Source organism: Apteryx mantelli, unplaced genomic scaffold (genome assembly GCF_036417845.1).
Source record: "Apteryx mantelli isolate bAptMan1 unplaced genomic scaffold, bAptMan1.hap1 HAP1_SCAFFOLD_40, whole genome shotgun sequence".
Lineage (NCBI taxonomy): Eukaryota > Metazoa > Chordata > Aves > Apterygiformes > Apterygidae > Apteryx > Apteryx mantelli.
The window spans coordinates 2,748,667-2,769,853 of record NW_027118755.1 but is presented as its reverse complement, the minus strand read 5'-3'; the positions used below and the strand labels follow the sequence as shown (position 1 = coordinate 2,769,853).

The 21,187-nt window shown below is 50.5% G+C and overlaps 1 protein-coding gene across 1 annotated transcript; it reads right to left on the bottom strand.

Moving 5' to 3' along the window:
- Window positions 1–18,464: 18,464 nt before the first annotated feature.
- LOC136996424 (olfactory receptor 14C36-like) lies at window positions 18,465–19,424 on the bottom strand. Its single transcript, XM_067317346.1, has one exon. It carries the CDS (start codon window positions 19,422–19,424, stop codon window positions 18,465–18,467), a length of 960 nt encoding a protein of 319 aa, XP_067173447.1.
- Between the last annotated feature and the right edge of the window lie 1,763 nt (window positions 19,425–21,187).

Below are 21,187 nucleotides of genomic sequence, written 5' to 3'. Positions count from 1 at the left end.
AACTTCTAGGGTTTAATATCCAGGATGGGCGACAGCTGCACTGATTTCACAAAGAGACCATGATGATGATGATGATATACCAAAAAAAACTCCCCAAAAACACAAAAAGATCTCAGGAAAGTTGTGTGGCAGCTCTCGTCTGCCCATTTTATCCTGTTAAGTGCACGGGAACCCTCAACCTCGCAGACCTCAAAAGGGGGCTGTTTTTCTCACAGTGTGCGATCACGCTGAAGTCATTGCCGCGGGGTGCAAAAACTGGTGGAAAGGGCTAAAAAGAGGCAGTCTAGAGCAAGAATGCTGGCAGGTAGAACAAGCTATTAAGTCCCAAAGGGGTCGAATTTGGAAACAGCCTTCCCACAGGAAGGTGTGAGGGAGAAGCCTCGCCGGTGCAAGGTGGAGGTTAATGGAGGAGGCTGGTCATACGCTTGTGTGCCACAGCAGAAGGCTTAATTTGGTCCAAGAGCTCATCCCTTCTAATCTCCTTTCCTACAGCACCGTACCAGGTACTGATGGGTGGCCTGGAAGAAACAGCACATCTCATACATCCGGACTCGCGGCTGGTACCAACCACTCTCAGTGACAGGTCCCTAAAGAGACTAAAGAGAACATGGGTCCGAGGCATGAGGCAGTGCCAATTTATGGTGTTCCAACAGAACTCGACATAACTTTGAAGTAATCGACGGCAGAAAGGTGACTTAGTCTCCTGCACAGCTAGATGGGATTCATCTGACTTTTCCGAGTGTGGGAATCTGCAGTGTCAGAGCCTACATCCAAGTGAAGGGTCTTAGTCTCCCTTCACGCTCAGGGATCTAGTCCTTGTGGCCACTAGGGTCCCTCTCAGCCCAAAGCAGCCACCCTGCAAGTGTCCATTTATAGACACACAGAATAATGGATGTATAAGACAATAAAGTTTCATTTGAAGGTGTGACTCTGCCACCTTCTTTCGGTGCGTGCAACGGAGGTTCCTCCTGCACTGGTTCTTAGAGGAGGGAATTGCACTGGCTCCATGCGGCTCACTAGATCCGTGGCAGCTGGAGCCATGGCAAAACACACTCTGTCCCCTTTTGCACATAACAAAATCACATTAATTCTATTGCCCAAGCTGCTACTGCAAGACTCATGCACCATGTGCTGCATGTGGCACGAGAGCTGTAACTCGAGACGCTTCTGAGCTGATGGACTTCCAGGCGGTGAAGTGTGATGCTCGATCCACACGCTACCTGGCATTCTCTCTGTTTCCAGCCCAGCTGCAGCTCCGCCTGGTGGGCTCTGGCTCTCCTCTGCCGCTGCTGAGCCCTGCCAGGGAGCAGCTGCTCCCAGCAAAGGGACCAGAGACCAGAGGAGGTTTCCCCTTGTGCCAGAGAGGTACGGAGAGGCTTGGCTTACTAACTGTCACTACTTACACGGTGTTTTAAGTAGGATAATGGAGTACTTCCCATGCCAGCCATAGCTAATCCTAAAAAGTTATATATAAAAACCCCCCCAAAAAACTATAGGTATTGGGGGCAACAAAAAATTGTCAGTAAAGGAAGTTTATTGCATTCACTGGAGGCACTGGAAGAAGAGAGACTGGTGGGCCAGTAATAAAAGGTGTTCAGAGAAGAGGAAAGGAGAATGAGAGTGAGAGAAGATCTACCCAACTAGCCTGCTAGATGCAGGCTGTGAGCGTAGCCAGGCTATGAGGAGCTTTGGGCAAGGATGCACTACCGGAGTGACAGTCCCAGCACTGCCCCGGAAAGCTCAGCAGGTTTTGTGCAAATCCTGCTGGATTCACTTTAAAAAGTCCCAGATGCTCCAGCAAGAGGGTACAAGACCCCCATTGAGCTCAGGCCTGCAGGACAGGGCTTCCCTTGGCCTTTCCAATGGGGGACATCTCACAGGGGTTGATGGCATTGCACAGAGGTTGACAGCATCTCACAGAGGTTTACACATGGGGCAGTGTGAGAGGAGCTCTGGCCGCAGTGGCTCATCTGTCTCTGCCCAGGTGGTTGCACTCCAGAGCTTGGCCACTTTCCACTAAGAATTGGCTTGGAAACCTCAAGCAGAGACTTCCCTTGCAGAGGTCCCCAATGCACAAGGCCTGTCATGAGGCAGTTCTGCATGAGCATCCCAACACTGCTCACACCAGAGCTTCCTAACAGAGATGAATGGTGTTTTGGACAGAAAGATTCATCCGTTACGTCCATGCAAATAACTGTGGGATAGCACACGGCGGTTTTAACACATCTTCCTTCATCCTGCCTGCAGAGAAACCCATTGCAAGGCAGAGGCTGGTCACTCCAGCTCTGACCAGTCACCGACCATCTTTATTTTGCATTTGTAGGTGGATTTTAGCATGAGGAAAGGCACCTCCTCCCTTCCTAATGCCTCCACTGCTGCAAAGGGGGAACAGTGGGAGCTCCCACGCAGACACACATCCCCTCCGCCTTTGGGATGCAATGCCCACAGCTGCAGCCAGACAGCTACGGCACAGCCGTGGGAAAGAGCTGCCTTGGGAGCGGGGACTGAGATGCACCCCCTTTGTCCGGGGCTGTCCTTTCCCTGCCTCTCCAAAGCTCCTGGGCAGCTCATTGCCAGTTTCTCTCCCCGTCAAGGAAAGTTTCGTGGCAATTTTGAAATTTGAAATTCAGCATAATTACTGTGGGACTCCAGAGGGACACCTGGCCAGACAAGCTACCTCGTTCTTGAACGGTGATAAACAGGTCCTAAAGCGTGTGACTGCGTTGTAAAAATTCAAAGAATGAATTCCCATGGCAGAGAAAACAGGAGAGGTGGAAGTTTCCTCGTGACGTGGGGGATCCGGAGGGGCAGCTGGTGTCTGACACGGTAGCAGGCTCCCCCATGTTAGTCCAATCACATCTGCCCGGCTTGCAATCGTGGAGCTTGAGCTGGGAGATGGATCTTCTCCTCTGCCCTAAGGAGTTTAAAAGAATGGGTAAAACCTTGTGGACAGGGAGAAAGGCAGAAGCTCTGATGGAGTTTCAGTGGTCCTTGTGATGTGATCGGTGATGCGATACAGACCCCTTGTGACCAAACGAGGTACCGTGGGCCTCTCTGTCAGCCTGCGGTGGGTCAGGGGCTGGGACCCTGGACATCTCCATGCCAATATTCTGGGGGAGGAAGGACAGAGCCTGTGCTGTGAAAAGGGAGAGCCAAACGTTGGATAAATCCTTTGGTCTTCAGTCATCCGTGTCTTTTTTTGGCCCACATTTAAATCTGATGCTGAGTGACCAGCAAACACCTCTCGGGTGGCAGGGATAGCATGGACTCAAAAGCCTGATTCAGTCACACACAGGAGTCAGTAAAAGACTCTCTGTCCTCCAGGTGTTGCTGTAGAAGTAGGAAGAGCACTGCAAAAGGGGGAAATACCCGCCGTATTTAGAGATATTTGGCAGAGCACCTGCTTCTCCTCATTATCCCTCTGCCTTTTCATGCCAGTGCTCTTCCAGTCTTCCCTGGGCTTCATCCATCTTTAACAGTTTCCTAATCTGGATTCCTGGCCACGAAGTACAGCGGCGAAAGTTTCTCTCTGATGCTTTACCTAAGACTCCTCCTGCCTCTTCCTTGCCCAGTCCCTGCACACCGATGGTCTCATTTGTACCCGCAACCCCTTCGACTCAGGCTGCGTTTTAGGCATTTGCTTTGGGAGGCAGAGAGGCACTGGGATGCAGCATGTAGCCCAGGTCATTCCCATGAAAGGAAAGTCAGAGGATCCGCTCTGTCCATGATGTCTCCGACGTGCCTGGCTCTTTCTTCTTCTCCGCTGATACATGTTTTGCATAGCCTTTCCCCACTTCTCCTCCAACCGCTCTTGCAGGTCATTGGGATGCTCCTGCCTCCTGAAGTCATCTGGAGGCCTGGGAGTCCTGTTCATAAGAGGGTTGAATTTCTGCAGAGGTAGAGCAAATCTCATAAAACAGTGCTGAAAATAGAGGGTGCTGTTTCCCAAAATACAGGCAGCGTAAATGACTTCCAGCAGGGACACTGTGGTAACGCTTGGAGGACTGGAAGAAGCGTCTCATCACAGACCTTTGTGTTACGACAGAGTCTGGCCAAGGTTTCAGCAAAACGATCCCTAGATTAAAGCCATAAAATTTCTCTGAATTCTGTTTTCTGGCCAGAATTCTCAAACATATTGAAAGGGGGAAAAAAAAAATGCATTTTAGGCTGAGGTCTGAAGAGAGGAAATATAACTGAACAGCACAGAAGGCATCTAATGATTGTAGAGCTGGTCTCAGAGCATTCGGTCCTAACTTCTTTTTCCAAAAAGTGACTATTAGAGCCTTCAACCCTATAATATTACTGACTGTGCTTATGGAGGCATAGAAAATAAAAAGACTATCTGCATCCCCCTCCCCAGAAGTCTGGGTGAAACTGTCTCAAGCCATTTGCCTAGGAGAAGTTGGGTTCAAACTCAAGCGCAGGCCCCATAGGCAAAGGCTGCTGAAGGTCAAGGAAGGGCTGTTCAGCGTTTGTCTGCACCACGTAGCTTTTTTTGCTCGTTGGTTTATATGGACAACTTCTCCCTCGTAGCAATGAGCAGGGATGCATGAAAGACAGCGGTCACCTGCCCTGCTGTCTGGAGGCAACAATACTACTGTGAGTCAGGGACCTTCACAGCTCCCTGCCCTGGGTGTGAGAAATGGCACATTTGGGAATGTTTTAACATGTTTCCAGTACCTGGCCCCTCCGTAGATCAACCTTTCCTTTCCTACCTTGGTTTTTCGCCCTGATTTCCCTGTCTTGCCTCTGCTTCTCTTCAGCCAAGGAGGTCCAGAGATTCCTTTCACCCCATTGCTTAGACAGGTAACCTGTTTCCTGGAGGGGCCACAGCAATGCGACAACATGGTGTGTTAGTCTCATCTGCTTGGGGAGTTCTTTTGCTTTGTTATTTCTCTTCTGCCCCCTGAGTTATTGCAGGCAGAACAGCAAAGCCCTTCTACTATAGAGGCAATAATCTCTTTTGGTCAATGATCTAAAAAGAAACTGCCTATTTTCTGTCCCATAGAAGCCTAACAGTTACATTTCCCGGATAAACCTTACTCCAATAAAGCACTCGTGTTTCATGAGAATATCAAAGTGAATAACAACATAAAAACATAGAGGAACTAGAATCTTGCACAGCAAGACCCAAAAGAAACAGTCTGATGTTTGAACAAACACCCATTAAGGGAGTTTTTTTGGAATCAGTATCATGCTTTTATACAATTAAAGATGGTACAGTAATGACATCAATCCCTATGATGTACCTGCTCTGCTCTCTTACGACCTAGAACAGGGAGTTCAGCTTTGGGTGTGGTTTCAGGGATTGGTTTGTGCTTGCCCTCCTCTTTCTTCTTTGAGGAACTGCCCGGACACGGTGGTAGAAATCCGAAAATATGCAACGAGGCGTGTTTGTATGAGCACGAATTTGTTCTCCACCCTGGGCTTAAGCTACGTGCTGGCTTCTGCAGCAGCAGGAGAATGGTGTGTAGTCTACGCACTGCATGCCCAGCACCAGAGATAACCTTGATGAGTCACACTCACACAAAGCTCCCTAAGGAAGTTCAGGATGCCCAGGTCTGGGATCTCTCTTGATGGACAAAGGAGAACACTCTCATTTGCAATGACACATGCCTGCAGATGCCATTACTCCCCGCCAGGCTGTGGATCGTCCCAAATATGGCGTATTTTGTAGAATCGGAGAACTCAGTTTGGAAAAGACCTCGGGAAGCGTCTGGTCCGACCTCCTGCTCAAAGCAGGGCCAGCTGTGAAATCAGATCAAGACACTCAGCAAGGTGTCTACAAGGGCCTCCCTAAGCCTTATCTTCTTCCATCCGAACAAGTCCAGGTGCCTCAGCCTCTCCTCGTAGGGCAAGTGCTCTGCTGCCAGGGCACACTGCATGCTCATGTTTGGCTCCCTGTCCACAAAGACCCGCAGGCCCTTTACAGCAGAGCTGCTCCCCAGCCATCAGTCCCTTGTCTCCATCACTGCAAGGGATTCTGCCTTCCTGGGGGCAGGACTTCACACTTGCCCTCGTTAAACCTCATAAGGTCTCTCTTGGTCCGTAACTCCAGCCTGCCCACGTCCCTCTGGAGGCCAGCCTTGCCTTCAAGGGTATTGAGTGGTCCCCCAAATTTGGTGTCATCTTGACACATGTACCAAGAGCGCACTCCACTGCTTCCTCCAGATCACGGATAACGACATTAAACAGGAGAGGTCCACAGATAGACCACTGTGATCCTCCACTTGTCACTGGCATCCAGACAGAAGAAGTTAACCCATTAACCATGACCCTCTGAGCCCCATTATCCAACCATTTTTTTGCCCACGCAGTTGCCCACCCATCCAGACTGTAACATCCTAATTTGGATACAAGGGTGTTGTGGAGACAATGTTGACAGCCTTGCTAAGTTGGGGTCAATGATATTCACTGCTCTCTCTTCATCCACAAATATTATCACAGATGCCAACCAGGTCGGTCAGGGAAGACTGAGACAAAGAAGACATTGAGTTCCTCAGTCTTAGCCTTGTCCATTTTCACTAGCTCACCCATCCCTTTCAGCGCCGGTCCCACATTTTCCTTGTTCAGCCTTTTACTACTAACGTAGAGGTAGAAACTCTTCTTGTTGCCCTCGACATCCCTTGCAAGCCTCAAAACCAGCTGAGTGGCTCCATTCCTACATGCCTGGGCAACGTTTCTAAATTCCTCCTTTGTAGCCTGACCCTGCTTCCACCTATACACTGGGGTTTTTTTTTTGTTTGTTTTGTTTTGGTTTGGGGTTTTTTTTGCATTGGAGTTCAGTCATGGGCTCCCTGTTTTGCCCACCTGGTCTCCTGATACTTCTGCTTGTCTTCCTGAGTACTGGGATGGACTGTTCTTGTGCTTGGAGGAGGTTGTCCTGGAGGACTTGGCAGCTTCCCTGAACCCCTTTAGGTCCTCCTGCCTCCCATGGGATCCCACCTATCAGTTTCCTGAGTAAGGTACCGTCTGCTCGCTTGCAATCTGCTACTCCCTTTCCTCACTCCCCTCAGGATCTTGGACACCACTGTTTCATGGTCACTACACCAAAGTCCTCCACTGTAGCCTTGATCCTCAGCAGCCTCTCTGCAACACCACAGATCCGAGCCCAGGGCAAGCAGCAAACTTCCCTAGATAGCAGGTCAGCTTGCAGATGGGGTCTCTGTCCCCCATAGGAGGGAGGTTCCCACTTGCTGCTTCTTCTTGGTGTGGATGTGTGCTTCAGGCTCAGCTGGCTCTGATGCTTCCTCAGAAAGAGCTTCCAGCCCCTATTCTGCTTCCAGAGCACCAACCTTATTCTGCAGTTGCAGACTTGCAGGTGGAGGAGGAGCCGTCCTCCTGGTGCCAGAAGTCACAAGCTTTCAGCCTTCCCCATCTTGGGAATCTCCATTTGCCACCCTGCTGAGCACAGCCTCTGGCTTCACCTCCTGCTCAGCAGTTGAGGGTTCAGGCTCTTGTCTCTGAAAGGTCTTGGAGAAGACCTTTCAGCTGCTTTTGCATCTTCCCAGAAGCTGTGCAGGCTGCTCATCTCCTTCCATAACACAGCTTGGCGACATAGCTCCTCAGCCAGCACACACTTCCTGCAGGCAAGGACACTGCTTCCACCTGTCCCGGCACTGGGGACAGGCGCCAGCACTCCTGAAGCCCCAAACCTCTGATATATGGAGTAATTGCTCCAGTCAGTGCTCACCACTGCTGAGCAGCCCCTTGCTTCCTTCAGGAAGGTCTCTGGCCCGTTTCTGCATGCCCTTCTGCACAAACTGCTGCATCTGTTTGCTGCGCTCAGGGATGGGAAGTGGGTTAGTACTGAGGGACAATGTCAGAGAAGGAGGAAGTCATGTCAGGAGAAAAGCACAACGGACACGTCGGTCACTGGGACATGCGGAAATAACCTTTCAGAGCTAATACAGACACTGGCTCCAAAGGAAACATCTCACTCAGCATTTACCAGAGCACAGTGTCACCCTCACCCATTTCTCTGCAAGTCTCACCTGGCAGGAGGCTCCTTTTCTTGCATTTCTGCCCCATCACTTCCTCCAGCTTGGCCCCAGCAAATCTGCTTGGAAAAATATCTCTCATGCCCAAGGAGATGCTTGGCAGGAGGATTTCCTGTAAGGATGAAGCAAGAGGATTCTTCAGACCAGCATCTTTGTGACAGATTCAGCAAGAATGACCTGCACCTGTGCTCGGTTACATGATAACCACATCTGAGGCAGGAAACTGCATTCACTTTGAGTCCTGTTTTCCAGGTCCTAGGCCCTTTCTCATACTGCATCTTGTCCAACTCTGAATTTCTGCAACGTTATCCCCTACAGTACTTTTTCCCTTGCTGCTTTATCTAGTCTGTGTGCTGAAAAGAGGGGCTGGTTGGGAGATGTCAGTGCCCTGGAAGAGTTTCTCTTTGGGGAATAATTTCACAGGAAGGGAAGAGATTCTTGGATCTCTCCAGTGGTCTCATACACACACATTTGCTATTTTGGCACCTTCCACTCAAAGGCATTATTTTTGAGATGGTTATGAGTACTTAAGAAAGAAGGGTCAGAATTCCCAACTTTCTCAAAGAAATGATGCTTTGGCAAATGTCAGAGGTCTTTTCACCATCATCTCTAGGAATTTTTCTATTCAAATTGAAACAGAGCTATGCAAACCCATCCAGTGCATACAACTCCAGGCAGAATTCATTATTCAGAGTGCTGCTATACCCCGTTGCACAAACTCATAAAATAAAAGAGCAGTTTGCAATGGACACCAGGTAGCGGAGCCCAGTGGCAAGCTACAGCCCAGAGGTCTCGACTGCAATTTGGAGTGTCAGGGTGTCCCGAGATCTTGCTCCATAACCAGTCACTCGAGAAAGGGGAAATAGAGACATAAGAGGTGCAGCCTACTATCCCAGACATCACATTTTAAACTTAGCTCTCATCACTTAGCACTAAGGACAAAAAAAAGCACAGAAACCTCTGTCAGGAGTCAGCAGTTACATTACCTTTTCTGTTCAGGCACTCATCGACCTTTTGCCCAAATTTCTGTTCTTGTTGAGGCTTTATAAAGAAAGCCACAGATTTTTTTGACTGGGTTTCTAGGTGGTGTCTCAGGCTCTAATCTGAGAACAAGAAGACAGAGTCTGAATAAAGGGCACCATCTTCCCTCTGCAGTTTGCAGGAGTAATTGGACACAGTGACATTTTACAGCTTGTGGAAATTCTACTGTTTATGAAAGCTTCTATAAAAAAAGGCTTGAAAAAGTTTATTTGGAAGTTTCCACTGTTTTCACAAGCAGAACATGCAGCATCCTCAAGGATTACATCAGGAAACCAAGTTACACATTAAACAACATCAGTGCCTGCAGAGGCGGAAGAGTCTTCATCAGCCTGTCCCAGTTCTCTGCCATCCTTCCTGTGAGGAAGTTTATTGCAACACAAATCCTCCTCGCTGACGTTTAAGGCCATCTCTCATCTCTCACTCATAGTGTCCATGGAGAATGGACCAGTCTTTTTTCTTTGCCAAAATCACTTTTTGCCAGCTTGTCGAGATCATTCTGAATTCTGGTCTTGCCCTCCAGCTCATTTTCAGACTCTTCCACACTAGTGTCAGTACATATGTGAAACATCAGCTCCATCCCTTAGGCCATTAATGGAATTATTTAGCATCACCGGACTCCAGACCGAGCTCTGCAGAATCTACTCAACACAGAAATCCATTTTGTCTCCTTCTGTGCAATTTTGACAGAGGAAGGAGGCATTTTATTTATTGGAGCCTCACAAAAGACATGGAAATGTCAAAACCTGATGACTTGTAGGACGTGACCTTTGGTCTACCTTCTGAGAGAGGCTTTCCTTGTACATTACAGCACAAAGGAAACACCAGCAATTCTCACATTCTGATTTTTATTTTTTGCTATCTCACCCAAAAGAAAGAGAAGCAAGTGGAACTTTACAGAGGATGAGAGCTTCAGTCCTTTATACTTAAATCAGCTCTGTCTAATTCGAGGGAGGGTAGGCTGGGAATGTAAAACACAGCGATTCTTCCATGTTACACCATGGAAAGACACACAGAGTCCAAAATAAGCAAGAGCAAATGCGGAATTAAGGGGGAACCATTTGCTTGCATACTTATTCTCAAAAAGAACTCCACAGGTAGACAAGGCCTGGCAAGACAGTGCTAACAAGCACAAGCTGAGAAGCTGGTATCTCAGTCAGCTGAGTGCTACAGAGGAAAACATACTCACGTTGGAAACATGATGGCGTTGCAAGAACGGATCTGGGAAAAAAAAGTGTGTTTTTTTGTTTTTTTTCCCCCATTTGATATGACTGAATTGCTTGTCTCTGGGCTCTGTGGCAGTGAGAGAGACGTGTGAGATGATGCCAAAGAAATTATCTCGTTGCTCACAAAGTCAGCAAAGCTTTCTACTGCTAAAAGATGAAGGTGCCTCTCTGAAATCTTCTCCAAAAATTCCCTTCACACTAGGCCCTTCTTACTAAGTGTAGAAACTGCATAGCAAATAATTCAGGATGATTAATAGCACTGTCAGGGTGTCCCGAGATCTTGCTCCCTAATGCCCTGGCTCTGGGGGCAGCTCCACCCCACTGCTCTCACCCAGCCCAGGCTGGCAGGAAGGAGGTTGCAGGGGGAAAGTGTTGCCTCTCTGGTCCCCTTCATGCTTCCTTCAGGAAAAAGGTCAGTTTTCCTCCTCTCCTACTCCTTTTTTCTCCTCCTTGCTTTTCTTCCTCGTCTTATATCTCCTTCTCTCGTCCCTTCCACTGCATCCTTCTCTCATGCAGTCTCTCCTCCCTTTCCTTCCTTATTCTCCTTATATCCCCCTCCCTCCTTTCTCATCTCTCTCTACGATCTCCTCCGCTCGCCCCTTCCAGCATCCCAGCCATGTGCCTGCTGCTCACCTGTCAACTGCTGAGGCAGAAGTGACCTCTAAACCATCTCCTCGGCCACTTGCCTCCTGCTACCCTGTCAACTGCTGAGACAAAGGTGACCTTCCAGCTGCCCAGCCAGAAGTGACCTCATGATCCACTTCCAAACCACATACTTGCTGCCGACCCATCAGCTGCTGAGACAGGAGTGACCTCAAAATAAATCCCCCCCTCATCCGACTTCTGCCACCTATCACTTGGTGAAACGGAAGTGACATCACAATAAGCTCCCCAGCCATCTGCCTGCTGACTGGCCCACCAGCTGCTCAGAGAGAAGTGACCTCACAATCACCTCCTCAGCCATGTGCCTGCTGCTGCCCTACCAGCTGTTGAGAAAGAAGTGACCTCACAATCTCCTTCTCAACCATGTGCCTGCAGCTTGCCCGTCAGCTGCTGAGGCAGAACCTGAACATATGCTCTCAAGCCACCTTGTGTCCACTGGCCTAATACAGGATGTTAACATAGTGACCTTGCCTTCAGGTTTCCAACCACATAGGCATGCCTCTGGCCTACCAGCTGCTGAGAAATGAATGATGTCACGCTCACTTTCCAAGCCATGTGCCTGCTGCTGGCCTATCAGCTGTTCAGATACAAGTACTTTCCCAACCACCTTCCCAGCTGTCTGTCTGCTTCTGGCTTCCAGCTGCAGAGACAGGACTGACCTCAGAAGGAGCCCCCCAGCCACGTGCCTGCTGCTGGCCTAGCACCTGCTTAGAAAGAGGTGACCTCACAATAGATGCCACAGCCATTTGCCACTGCCGGCCTATCAGATGATGGGACAGAAGTGAGCTCAAAGTAAACTTCCTAGGCATGGTCACCTTCTGGCCTATAAGGTGCTGAAAGAGAAGTGACCTTACAATGAGCTCTCAAGCCATGGGCCTTCTGCTAGCCTATCAGCTGCTCAGATAGGAAAGACCTCACAATCAGTTACCCATCCGTGCACCTGCTGCTGGCATATCAGCTCTGAGGCACAAGTGACCTCACCAGAAGCTCCCAAATCATGTGCCTTTTGCTGGCCCATCTGCTGTTCAGGCACGAGTGACCTCACGGGGACCTTCACAGCAATGTGTCAGGTGAGGGCCAGTCAGCTGCTGACAAAGAATTGACGTGGTAATGTTGATTTTCTGGCATAGCTTTCATCAGCAGTGGTGACCTCACAACGCCTCAGTCTGCAGACTCAGGATCCACACATCTGCCATATGGCAACCTGTATCGTCCTCTCACCTAAGGTGAAGTTGTCTTCTGTATTGGGTGGCACCTCTGACTAAGCCCACGAAGCCTGCACACCTGCCTGCAGACTGCTGGCACAGCAGCCCCGAGACAAAAGTGAGCTCCCAGTCAGCACCCCATAAGATTGCTCTTGGCACAACAGTTGCTGAGACAGCAGAGGCCTCATTACGAACAGCCCGGCCAGACAGCTGTTACCGCTTGCATCTCCTTCTACCCCAAAGCTGGTCTAGCTGCTGAACAGCTTTGCTGACTGATGTTGTGACCTCTCAATGGTCATAGCACAGCTAAACATCCATTAGGTACAATTTAGTACCCCAAAAGAGGATTCTCTTTTGTCTACGTATTACCTAGAACAACCCTATGAAACTTAGGAATTGGAGAAAGGCCTGGAAATAATTACTGGCAACACTTTCTAAGAGGATGATTTCATGGGAGGAATGATTATGAAACTGAAGACTACAAAGCAAGACCTTCAGGTCTGGGTCGGAGTGGGAATCCTTCCAACAGCCAGAAGTTTAATCCCTTCCCAAACATGGAATGAACTTAACTAATCTTTTGTGCATGAGGGTGAGCAAGCGTTATCCTATTTTATGCACTGACAGTTTGAGAGAGATGGAAGGACTTAGGCAAGGGCATCTAAAGTGGTGGCACCAACAGAGCCGGTATTTAGGAACTGCTCATCCGGGGCTATGAGAAGCATTATAGCAAAGACAAGTGGTAGGACTGGTCTTTCACCATCCTTCAAGGCACTGAAAAGCAAACCAGCTAAAACTTAGGGAGTCGTTTTGGAAACATCCTTCATGCAGGTTAAAGGGTCACAGGCCTCAGGCGATGCAAGAGGCACCGAGCAAAGACAACAGCCAGGATGCTGAGAGACATCCGGTGACATCCTTTCTCCAAGCTGCTTGGAAATGCAATTTTCAGAGCAAATAGAATATTTGGAAGGGCACCTGGTGAGACCACAAGCAACCTGATGAGAGTCTGCTCAAGAGCAGGGCTTGGAGGAACTGTGGTGTGTACAGAAGCTCAGGAAGTGCTCTGAAATGGATTTCAAAGCCACTAAATGGGCAAAAATTCCTACAGGTAAATAAATAAATAAGTAATGAAGCCCCCCCAGACTGAGATAGTCTGGTGGAGTCTGGCAAAGTCTGGCCTGCAACCCCTCTTTTCCTAATCACTCTGTCTTATGATCCTCCTGGCCAAGGGGCTTTAGGGCGTGGGCAGACCCCGGTCACCTGAAAGTGGTCCTGGGGGAAGTCAGGGAGTGACGTCAGTGTCCCCCTCACAGGACTGTGGCTCCCTTTGGAAGGTGTTTCCAGAGACTCTCACCCACCCTTGGCTGGGAAGAGGCCCTGCTATGGCCACCCATCCTGCCACCTCCCAGCCCCTCTCTGCATGCCCTGAAGCCAGGCCCAGACGGGAAAAGGGCTCTGACTTCTCCCTCTGGCAATGGGGCACGGGGTGAGCGACAAAGAAGAGCTTGGAGGGACCAGAATTATCACAGAATCACAGAATCACAGAATCACTGAGGTTGGAAGGGACCTCTGGAGATCATCTAGTCCAACCCCCCTGCTCAAGCAGGGTCACCTAGAGCACATTGCACAGGATTGCATCCAGGCGCATTTTGAATATCTCCAGAGAAGGAGACTCCACCACCTCTCGGGGCAACCTGTTCCAGTGCTCTGTCACCCTCACAGTGAAAAAGTTTTTCCTCATGTTAAGATGGAAGTGTCTGTGTTTCAGTTTGTGCCCATTGCCTCGCGTCCTGTCGCTCGTCACCACTGAAAAGAGTCTGGCCCCATCCTCTCGACACCCTCCCTTCAGATACTTGTACACATTGATAAGATCTCCTCTCAGCCTTCTCTTCTCCAAGCTAAACAGGCCCAGCTCTCTCAGCCTTTCCTCATAAGAGAGATGCTCCAGTCCCCTAATCATCTTTGTGGCCCTTCGCTGGACTTGCTCCAGTAGTGCCACATCCCTCTTGTACTGGGGAGCCCAGAACTGGACGCAGTACTCTAGATGTGGCCTCACCAGGGCTGAGTAGAGGGGGAGAATCACCTCCCTCGACCTGCTGGCAACACTCTTTCTGATGCAGCCCAGGATACCATTGGCCTTCTTGGCCACAAGGGCACATTGCTGCCTCATACTTAACTTGGTGTCCACCAGCACTCCCAGGTCCTTCTCAGCAGAGCTGCTTTCCAGGAGGTCAACCCCCAACCTGTCCTGGTGCATGGGGTTATTCCTCCCCAGGTGCAGGACCCTGCACTTCCCTTTGTTGAATTTCATGAGGTTCCTCTCTGCCCACCTCTCCAGCCTGTCCAGGTCTCTCTGAATGGCAGCACAGCCCTCTGGTGTATCAGCCACTCCTCCCAGTTTGTATCGTCAGCAAACTTGCTGAGGGTGCACTCTGTGCCTTCATCCAGGTCATTGATGAAGAAGTTGAACAAGACTGGACCCAGGACTGACCCCTGGGGGACACCGCTAGCTACAGGCCTCCAACTAGACTCTGTGCCACTGAACACAACTCTCTGAGCTCTGCCATTCAGCCAGTTCTCAATCCACCTCACTGTCCACTCATCTAACCCACACTTCCTGAGCTTGTCTATGAGGATGCTATGGGAGACAGTGTCAAAAGCCTTGCTGAAGTCTAGGTAGACAACATCCACTGCTCTCCCCTCATCTACCCAGGCAGTCATTCCATCATAGAAGGCTATCAGATTGGTTAGGCATGATTTCCCCTTGGTGAAGCCATGCTGACTACTCCTGATCACCTTCTTTTCCTCCACATGCGTGGAGATGGCTTCCAGGATGAGCTGCTCCATCACCTTTCCAGGGATGGAGGTGAGGCTGACTGGCCTGTAGTTCCCTGGGTCCTCCTTCTTGCCCTTTTTAAAGACTGGGGTGACATTGGCTTTCTTCCAGTCCTCGGGCACCTCTCCTGTTCTCCATGACCTTTCAAAGATGATGGAGAGCGGCTTAGCAATAATGTCCGCCAGCTCCCTCAGCACTCGTGGGTGCATCCCATCAGGGCCCATGGATTTGTGGGTGTCAAGTTTGCTTAAATGATCTCTAACCCACTCCTCCTCCACCAAGGGAAAGTCTTCCTTTCTCCAGACTTTCTCTCTTGCCACCAGGGTCTGGGGTTCCTGAGGGCTGGCCTGACCAGTAAAGACTGAAGCAAAGAAGGCATTCAGTAACTCTGCCTTCTCTGCATCCTTCGTCACCAGGACACCCACCCCATTCAGCAAAGGGCCCACATTTTCCCTAGTCTTCCTCTTGCTGCTGATGTATTTGAAGAAGCCCTTCTTGATGTCCTTGACATCTCTAGCCAGATTTAATTCCAAACGGGCCTTAGCCTTCCTCGTCGCATCCCTGCATACTCTGACAACATTCCTATATTCATCCCAAGTGGCCTGTCCCCCTTTCCACTTTCTGTAGACTTCCTTCTTCTGGTTGAGTTTTGCCAGGAGCTCCTTGCTCATCCATGCAGGTCTCCTACCTCCTTTGCTTGACTTCCTACTCATAGGGATGCACCGCTCTTGAGCCTGGAGGAGGTGATGTTTGAATATTAACCAACTCTCTTGAACACTCCTTCCTTCCAGGGCCCTCACCCATTATGGCATGGGATGAGCAATAGGGAGCAGCTTGGGGGAACTGACCGCAAGACACGGGGTGAGGAACAGGGAGCAGCTCAGGGGGACTGACCCCAAGACACAGGATGAGGAATAGGGAGCAGCTTGGGGGGGGACCAAAACTGTGGCATGGGTTGAGTAATAGGCAGCATCTTGGAGCAGCCCCACCCCACACCAGAGCCACTGGAGCCACCTCCGTGCTGTCAGCAGCGCGTCCAACTCGCACCCTGAGCACCCTGCCAGAGGGCAGATGTGTGTCCTCGGCTTAGGCACAGCCAAAGCCCCCTCCAGAACCTCCACCTCAGCGGTAGAGCAGTCAGGATTCGGCCCTCCCAATTCCCCGGCTGGGCTCAATTCCCAGTAGGAGATAGCACCTGCCTTTTAACCGTCTGTGTGTTTTCTTTCCGGGGAATTCAAAACCTGGAGTGATCCAACATCCCACCCCATCAGAGATGCTGGCAATAAGCCTGCCAGGTGGAAGCCTGTCTGCAGCTGCGTTTACTTCAGATACCAAAATCCAAATTACCTGCTTAGTCTGGTACATCCTCCCTCTGTAAGTCCCACCCCAAAGCCCCGGGCTGAGCTCATCAGGGCTGCAGCCTGTGCTGCCATCTCTTGCATGAGGCCAAGCACCTCCAAAGGGCCTGGACGCTCACCTGGGAGAGCAACAGACTCTGAACCTGAGGGGCCAGGGCTGAAGGCCCTGTTCAGGCTCCGGCGTTCCTCTTCCTTCTTCCTCCATGCTTTGCAGAAAGCAAAAACACAGAAAAGTAGTAAATGACGGTAAAATAGCTTGAAAAAGTGGGCATCAAAATGTAGGAATAAGAGCAGGAAAGGACCTGAGTTTGCTCAGCTGGGTAAACTGGGAATTATCTGGAAGAGGGAACCAGAGGCAGCCCTGGAGACAGGAAACTCGTTGGCTTCACATCTCCTACAGAAAGAGCTCTTGCAGCTTGTCCGTTCCTGCTCTGGAAACCGGAATGTAAACTGCAGCACCGTGCTGAGGTTGCGTCTCCACGGAAAAGCCAGTGGGCTGCTAACCTTGGTGCACTGCATTCGTGGGTTCAAATCCCGCCCATGACGGGTTACCGAATCCAGCTGGCTCCAGGCCCCGGGCGACAACTTCTTCTGCATCGCTAGGGCTTTCTGCAGCTGTCTCTAGGAGCCGGGGTCCCCCAGCCCAGCTGACAGCGGTGACTGCAGCAGCGGCTCCCCAGTCTCTGCAGCGGTGAGACTGAGCGTGCGTTTCCCGCGGGCAGCTCACCCTAGACATCGTATACGCTTGGCTGGCCACCCAGGTCAACCCAGGCAGATATACTCAGCACTCAAACAGCACCAACCACTTCATCCTGTTCCCCTTTCTGGCTGATCAGGATGAAGGTCTATTTGTAGGGGGTGGAAAAAATATATATATATATATAAAAAATGTGTGCATATTCATGCACAGGTACAAGGTGGACGCCTCCAGTAGCTGAGCTTCGACATTCAGTCTACCCGTAGTTGACCCTAGATGATGTGCAAGCAGGTCTCCCACTCTGCAGGACAACACCTTCAACCTCTCTTGTGGGTTTCCCCTTTTCTCCAGACCGGGAATTCGCTAGTTGTGTAAACATTAGCCTGCAGTTGCAAAGCCATTAGAGTTTTCCTGGGGCGGAATAACCCTATCGTGTTTTAACCAATCCTTGCTGATGCTATCATGTTCGGAGTTCCTAATACCAAAGCCTTGGCTGTGTAGTGTAGTCCACTTCACAAACTCCTCCTTCCCACAGTCATTAGGGCTTGGAAAGCTGACCCTTGGAGCAGGTATCTCCCATTCTGAGATTATCTCACTCTCTTTGCACAACCCGAAGAGCTGTTTCATCCGTAATTGATGGTGTCTTCTCTTCCCTACCTCCAGCAATTCAGAGATGCTCGAGGTCTTTTGGGATGCCTTTTTGCAGTACTATGGATCAAATAGTACTTCCTCGGGAGCGGGTGATTCTACGCAGTTCTGCAAGCCTGCACCTCAGGAATCAGGCGCACCAACTGAGGGACCCCCCCCCAAGCCACCATCCTTGGTGGTGGCAGAAAAGATGGAATCACATCTACAAGCTGGTAAATGAAGCCAGTCCTTAACTGCTTAACCCGTTAACACTGGGACTCTGATTGCATCACCCTGAGCCCCTGGAGAACCCAAGAAAGCCACAAGCCCTTTGGGGATACCATTCCTTGGCCGCATTCACCACCAGCTTTGGAAGAAGAGCCCAGTGTTCAGGCACCACACCGAAGAGATGGTGTTTTACCCTCTCTCTCCTCCAGACTCTTCTCCTTGTCCTCTGCACATGGCCACCACTCAGTGAACTTACCAGAGAAGTTATCAGAGAAAGGATCTGAGACAAAGTGAGCTGCTGCAGGTTCTTTTCTTTTGCTTAATTACACTAGGAGCCTAGTTCCTCCATTTACACAAAGTTTCTGGGACACACAAACACGTAAATGCTTAAGTAGAAGTGGGATGAATAATAACATTTCTTTCTGGACAACATTACTTCAGGCAAAAAAAAAAGGAGAAAAAAGAAAAGAAAAGAAAAGAAAAGAAAAGAAAAGAAAAGAAGAAAAGAAAAGAAAAGAGAAAAGAAAAGAAAGGAGAAAAAGAACCACGATCAAAAGGACAGGCCTGGTCTCTCAGGAGATGCTGAAAGTCATTTGCAGAAGAAGATGGGAAGTTTCTTGCTGCTGAAGAACGTCCAGTCAATCAGTTTCCGCACTGCATTTTTGAGCTCCTTGTTCCTCATACTGTAGATGAGGGGGTTCACTGTTGGCGGCACCACCGAGTACAGAACGGCCACCACCAGATCCAGAGCTGGGGAGCAGGTAGAGGGGGGCTTCAGGTAGGCAAACATGCCAGTGCTGACAAACAGGGAGACCACGGCCAGGTGTGGGAGGCACGTGGAAAAGGCTTTGTGTCGTCCCTGCTCAGACGGGATCCTCAGCACGGCAGTGAAGATCTGCACGTAGGAAAGAATGATCAAAACCAAGCAACCCAAAAATAAGAAAGCACTAAATGTGAGAAGTCCGATTTCCCTGAGATAGGAGTTGGAGCAGGAGAGCCTGAGGAGCTGGGGAACTTCACAGAAGAACTGCTCCACGGTATTACCCTCACAGAGTGGTATTGAAAATGTGTTTCCAGTGTGTAGCCCAGCATAGAGAAAACCGCTGCCCCAGGCAGCTGCTGCCATTTTGACACAAGCTCTGCTGCCCATGAGCGTCCCATAGTGCAGGGGTTTGCAGATGGCAATATAGCGGTCATAGGCCATGACAGTGAGAAGAAAATACTCTGCTCCAATGAAGAAGAAGAGAAAAAAGACCTGGGCAGCACATCCTGAGTAGGAAATGGCCCTGGTGTCCCACAGGGAATTGGCCATGGATTTGGGGACAGTGGTGGAGATGGAGCCAAAGTCCAGGATGGAGAGGTTGAGGAGGAAGAAGTACATGGGGGTGTGGAGGTGGTGGTCACAGGCTACGGCGGAGATGATGAGGATGTTGCCCAGGAGGGCAGCCAGGTAGATGCCCAGGAAGAGCGAGAAGTGCAAGAGCTGCAGCTCCCGTTTGTCCACAAACGCCAGGAGGAGGAACTCGTTGAGGAAGCTGCTGTTGGACATTTCCTCCCTCTGAGCACGGGGGACTGTCCAAGGAGCAGAAGACAATGAAGAGTTAGGAAAGACTCCTCTGAGCCAAACCCATGCTATTTCTCATAGGCCCCCTCCTTTGCACCCCTTCCCCCCCCCCAATAAACATGCACATTTCCTTTCCCATTTTTGGGAGGACCTTCTGTCAGCCAACTTGCTTTAGCTCCATTTTGTGCTGGTGGAGTTTGCTGTGAGGAGCAGGGACCTCTGCCCATGGACTCCGAAGGAGTCGGTCCTGCTCTACAGCCATGGGTACACGGCAACAGAGGTGTTTCAGCTCCGATGTTCATTTTATGTCAGACGACGTTCTCCTTTAAAGGGGAAGAGCTTTTTAATATCTTCACACAGAGTTCCTGAGACTGTGGGCTGCAGCAGAAACGCTTGATCGATTTTATAATCATTTTGGTAGGACTTTCTTCGATGCCCCCACCACACCTGGGGAGCTTTCTCTGAAGTTGTAGAAATCCTCATTTCTGTTGTTGCAAAGATGAACACTCCCGAGACCAGAGAGGAAAAAGCGCTCCCTGTGGTTTAGCGCAGTCAGGGCAGCTGGTCTGTCCGTCAGATTTGTTCCCAGCTGCCCTGTGCTTGCACTTCTCTCACCTGGAGGACAACTCAGCTGAATCCCACCCCTCCCAATTCCCAGAAAGCCCAAGAGCCAGAACAAGAGCAAAGCAGGCAGGTGGAGAAACGAGGACAAATACCATGACACTCCTGGCAAAAGAGGAAAGGAGAGAGGGACAGGCGGGTACTCAGGAAAGCCTTCTCCTTACCCAGCTGTGCATGCCACCTTGCAGACGGTGACATTGCAGGGCAGTCGCTCTTAGCTCCTTCGTTGGACAGTGGGAAATGGGCCCATCCCCAGAGAGAAGCACCTCTCCTCTTCTAGAGGTCTGGCAGCAGAGGAGGCCAGAGACCACATGCCTTCAGGGCAGAGGGCTCTGTTGGATGGGAGAGGAGACATGGGAGATGCTCAGAGGAAGGTGTCTGCATTGAAGGGGCCAAAGGGGAGTTGCTCCACGTCCCCCTTGCACTGTCAGCACTCTCCTCTGACTCTCTTGCCATGACCCTGCTGCCTGGAGCTGTTCCTGTGTCTTGTCCCATCCAGGGCTCACAGACTCCATGCCACCCTCTGTGTGCTCGGTTCTGCAGAACTCTGTCCCACCCTGCCAGTGCTGGAGCTTTGAGGTAGCTCCTGCTTTGACCTTCCTCTTGGAAGATCCCCTCAGGAGATGTCCTGCTGGTGAGATCAAGCTGTGAACAGCCCAGACACCCTCTCGATGGGAGAATGAACTTGCCCTGCTGGGGGTTGCTCCTTCCACCCGGAGCTTCTCCCCACAGTGTCACGGGGAGTTCCCTGGGCAGGCTGAGCGCTGACCCTAGCAGGCAGCGGTGTCACTGCTTGGGGCACACAGCATCCCTGGAGCGCAGGGACACTGCTCTGAATTGCAGCCCTGTGGAGACATGTGTGCACACTCTGGCTTCACATCCCTGAAGCTGTCCCCAGGAGAAGGAAGCGGTGATGCCTTGTCCCTCTGATGGTGGGGCAAATAATCCCTGCTCTGGAGCACCTCCTTCTCCTGCACTTCTGAGAACCTTTGAGAGCCATCCTGACAGATCGGATTGGCCGCAGGGTGTGCCACCTTAGAAGACCCCTCTAGGAACCACAGCTGCATGGCCAGGCAGCCAGACTTACTGTGTTAAGGGCAGTGAAGATTTCCCTTCCAATGAGCTCT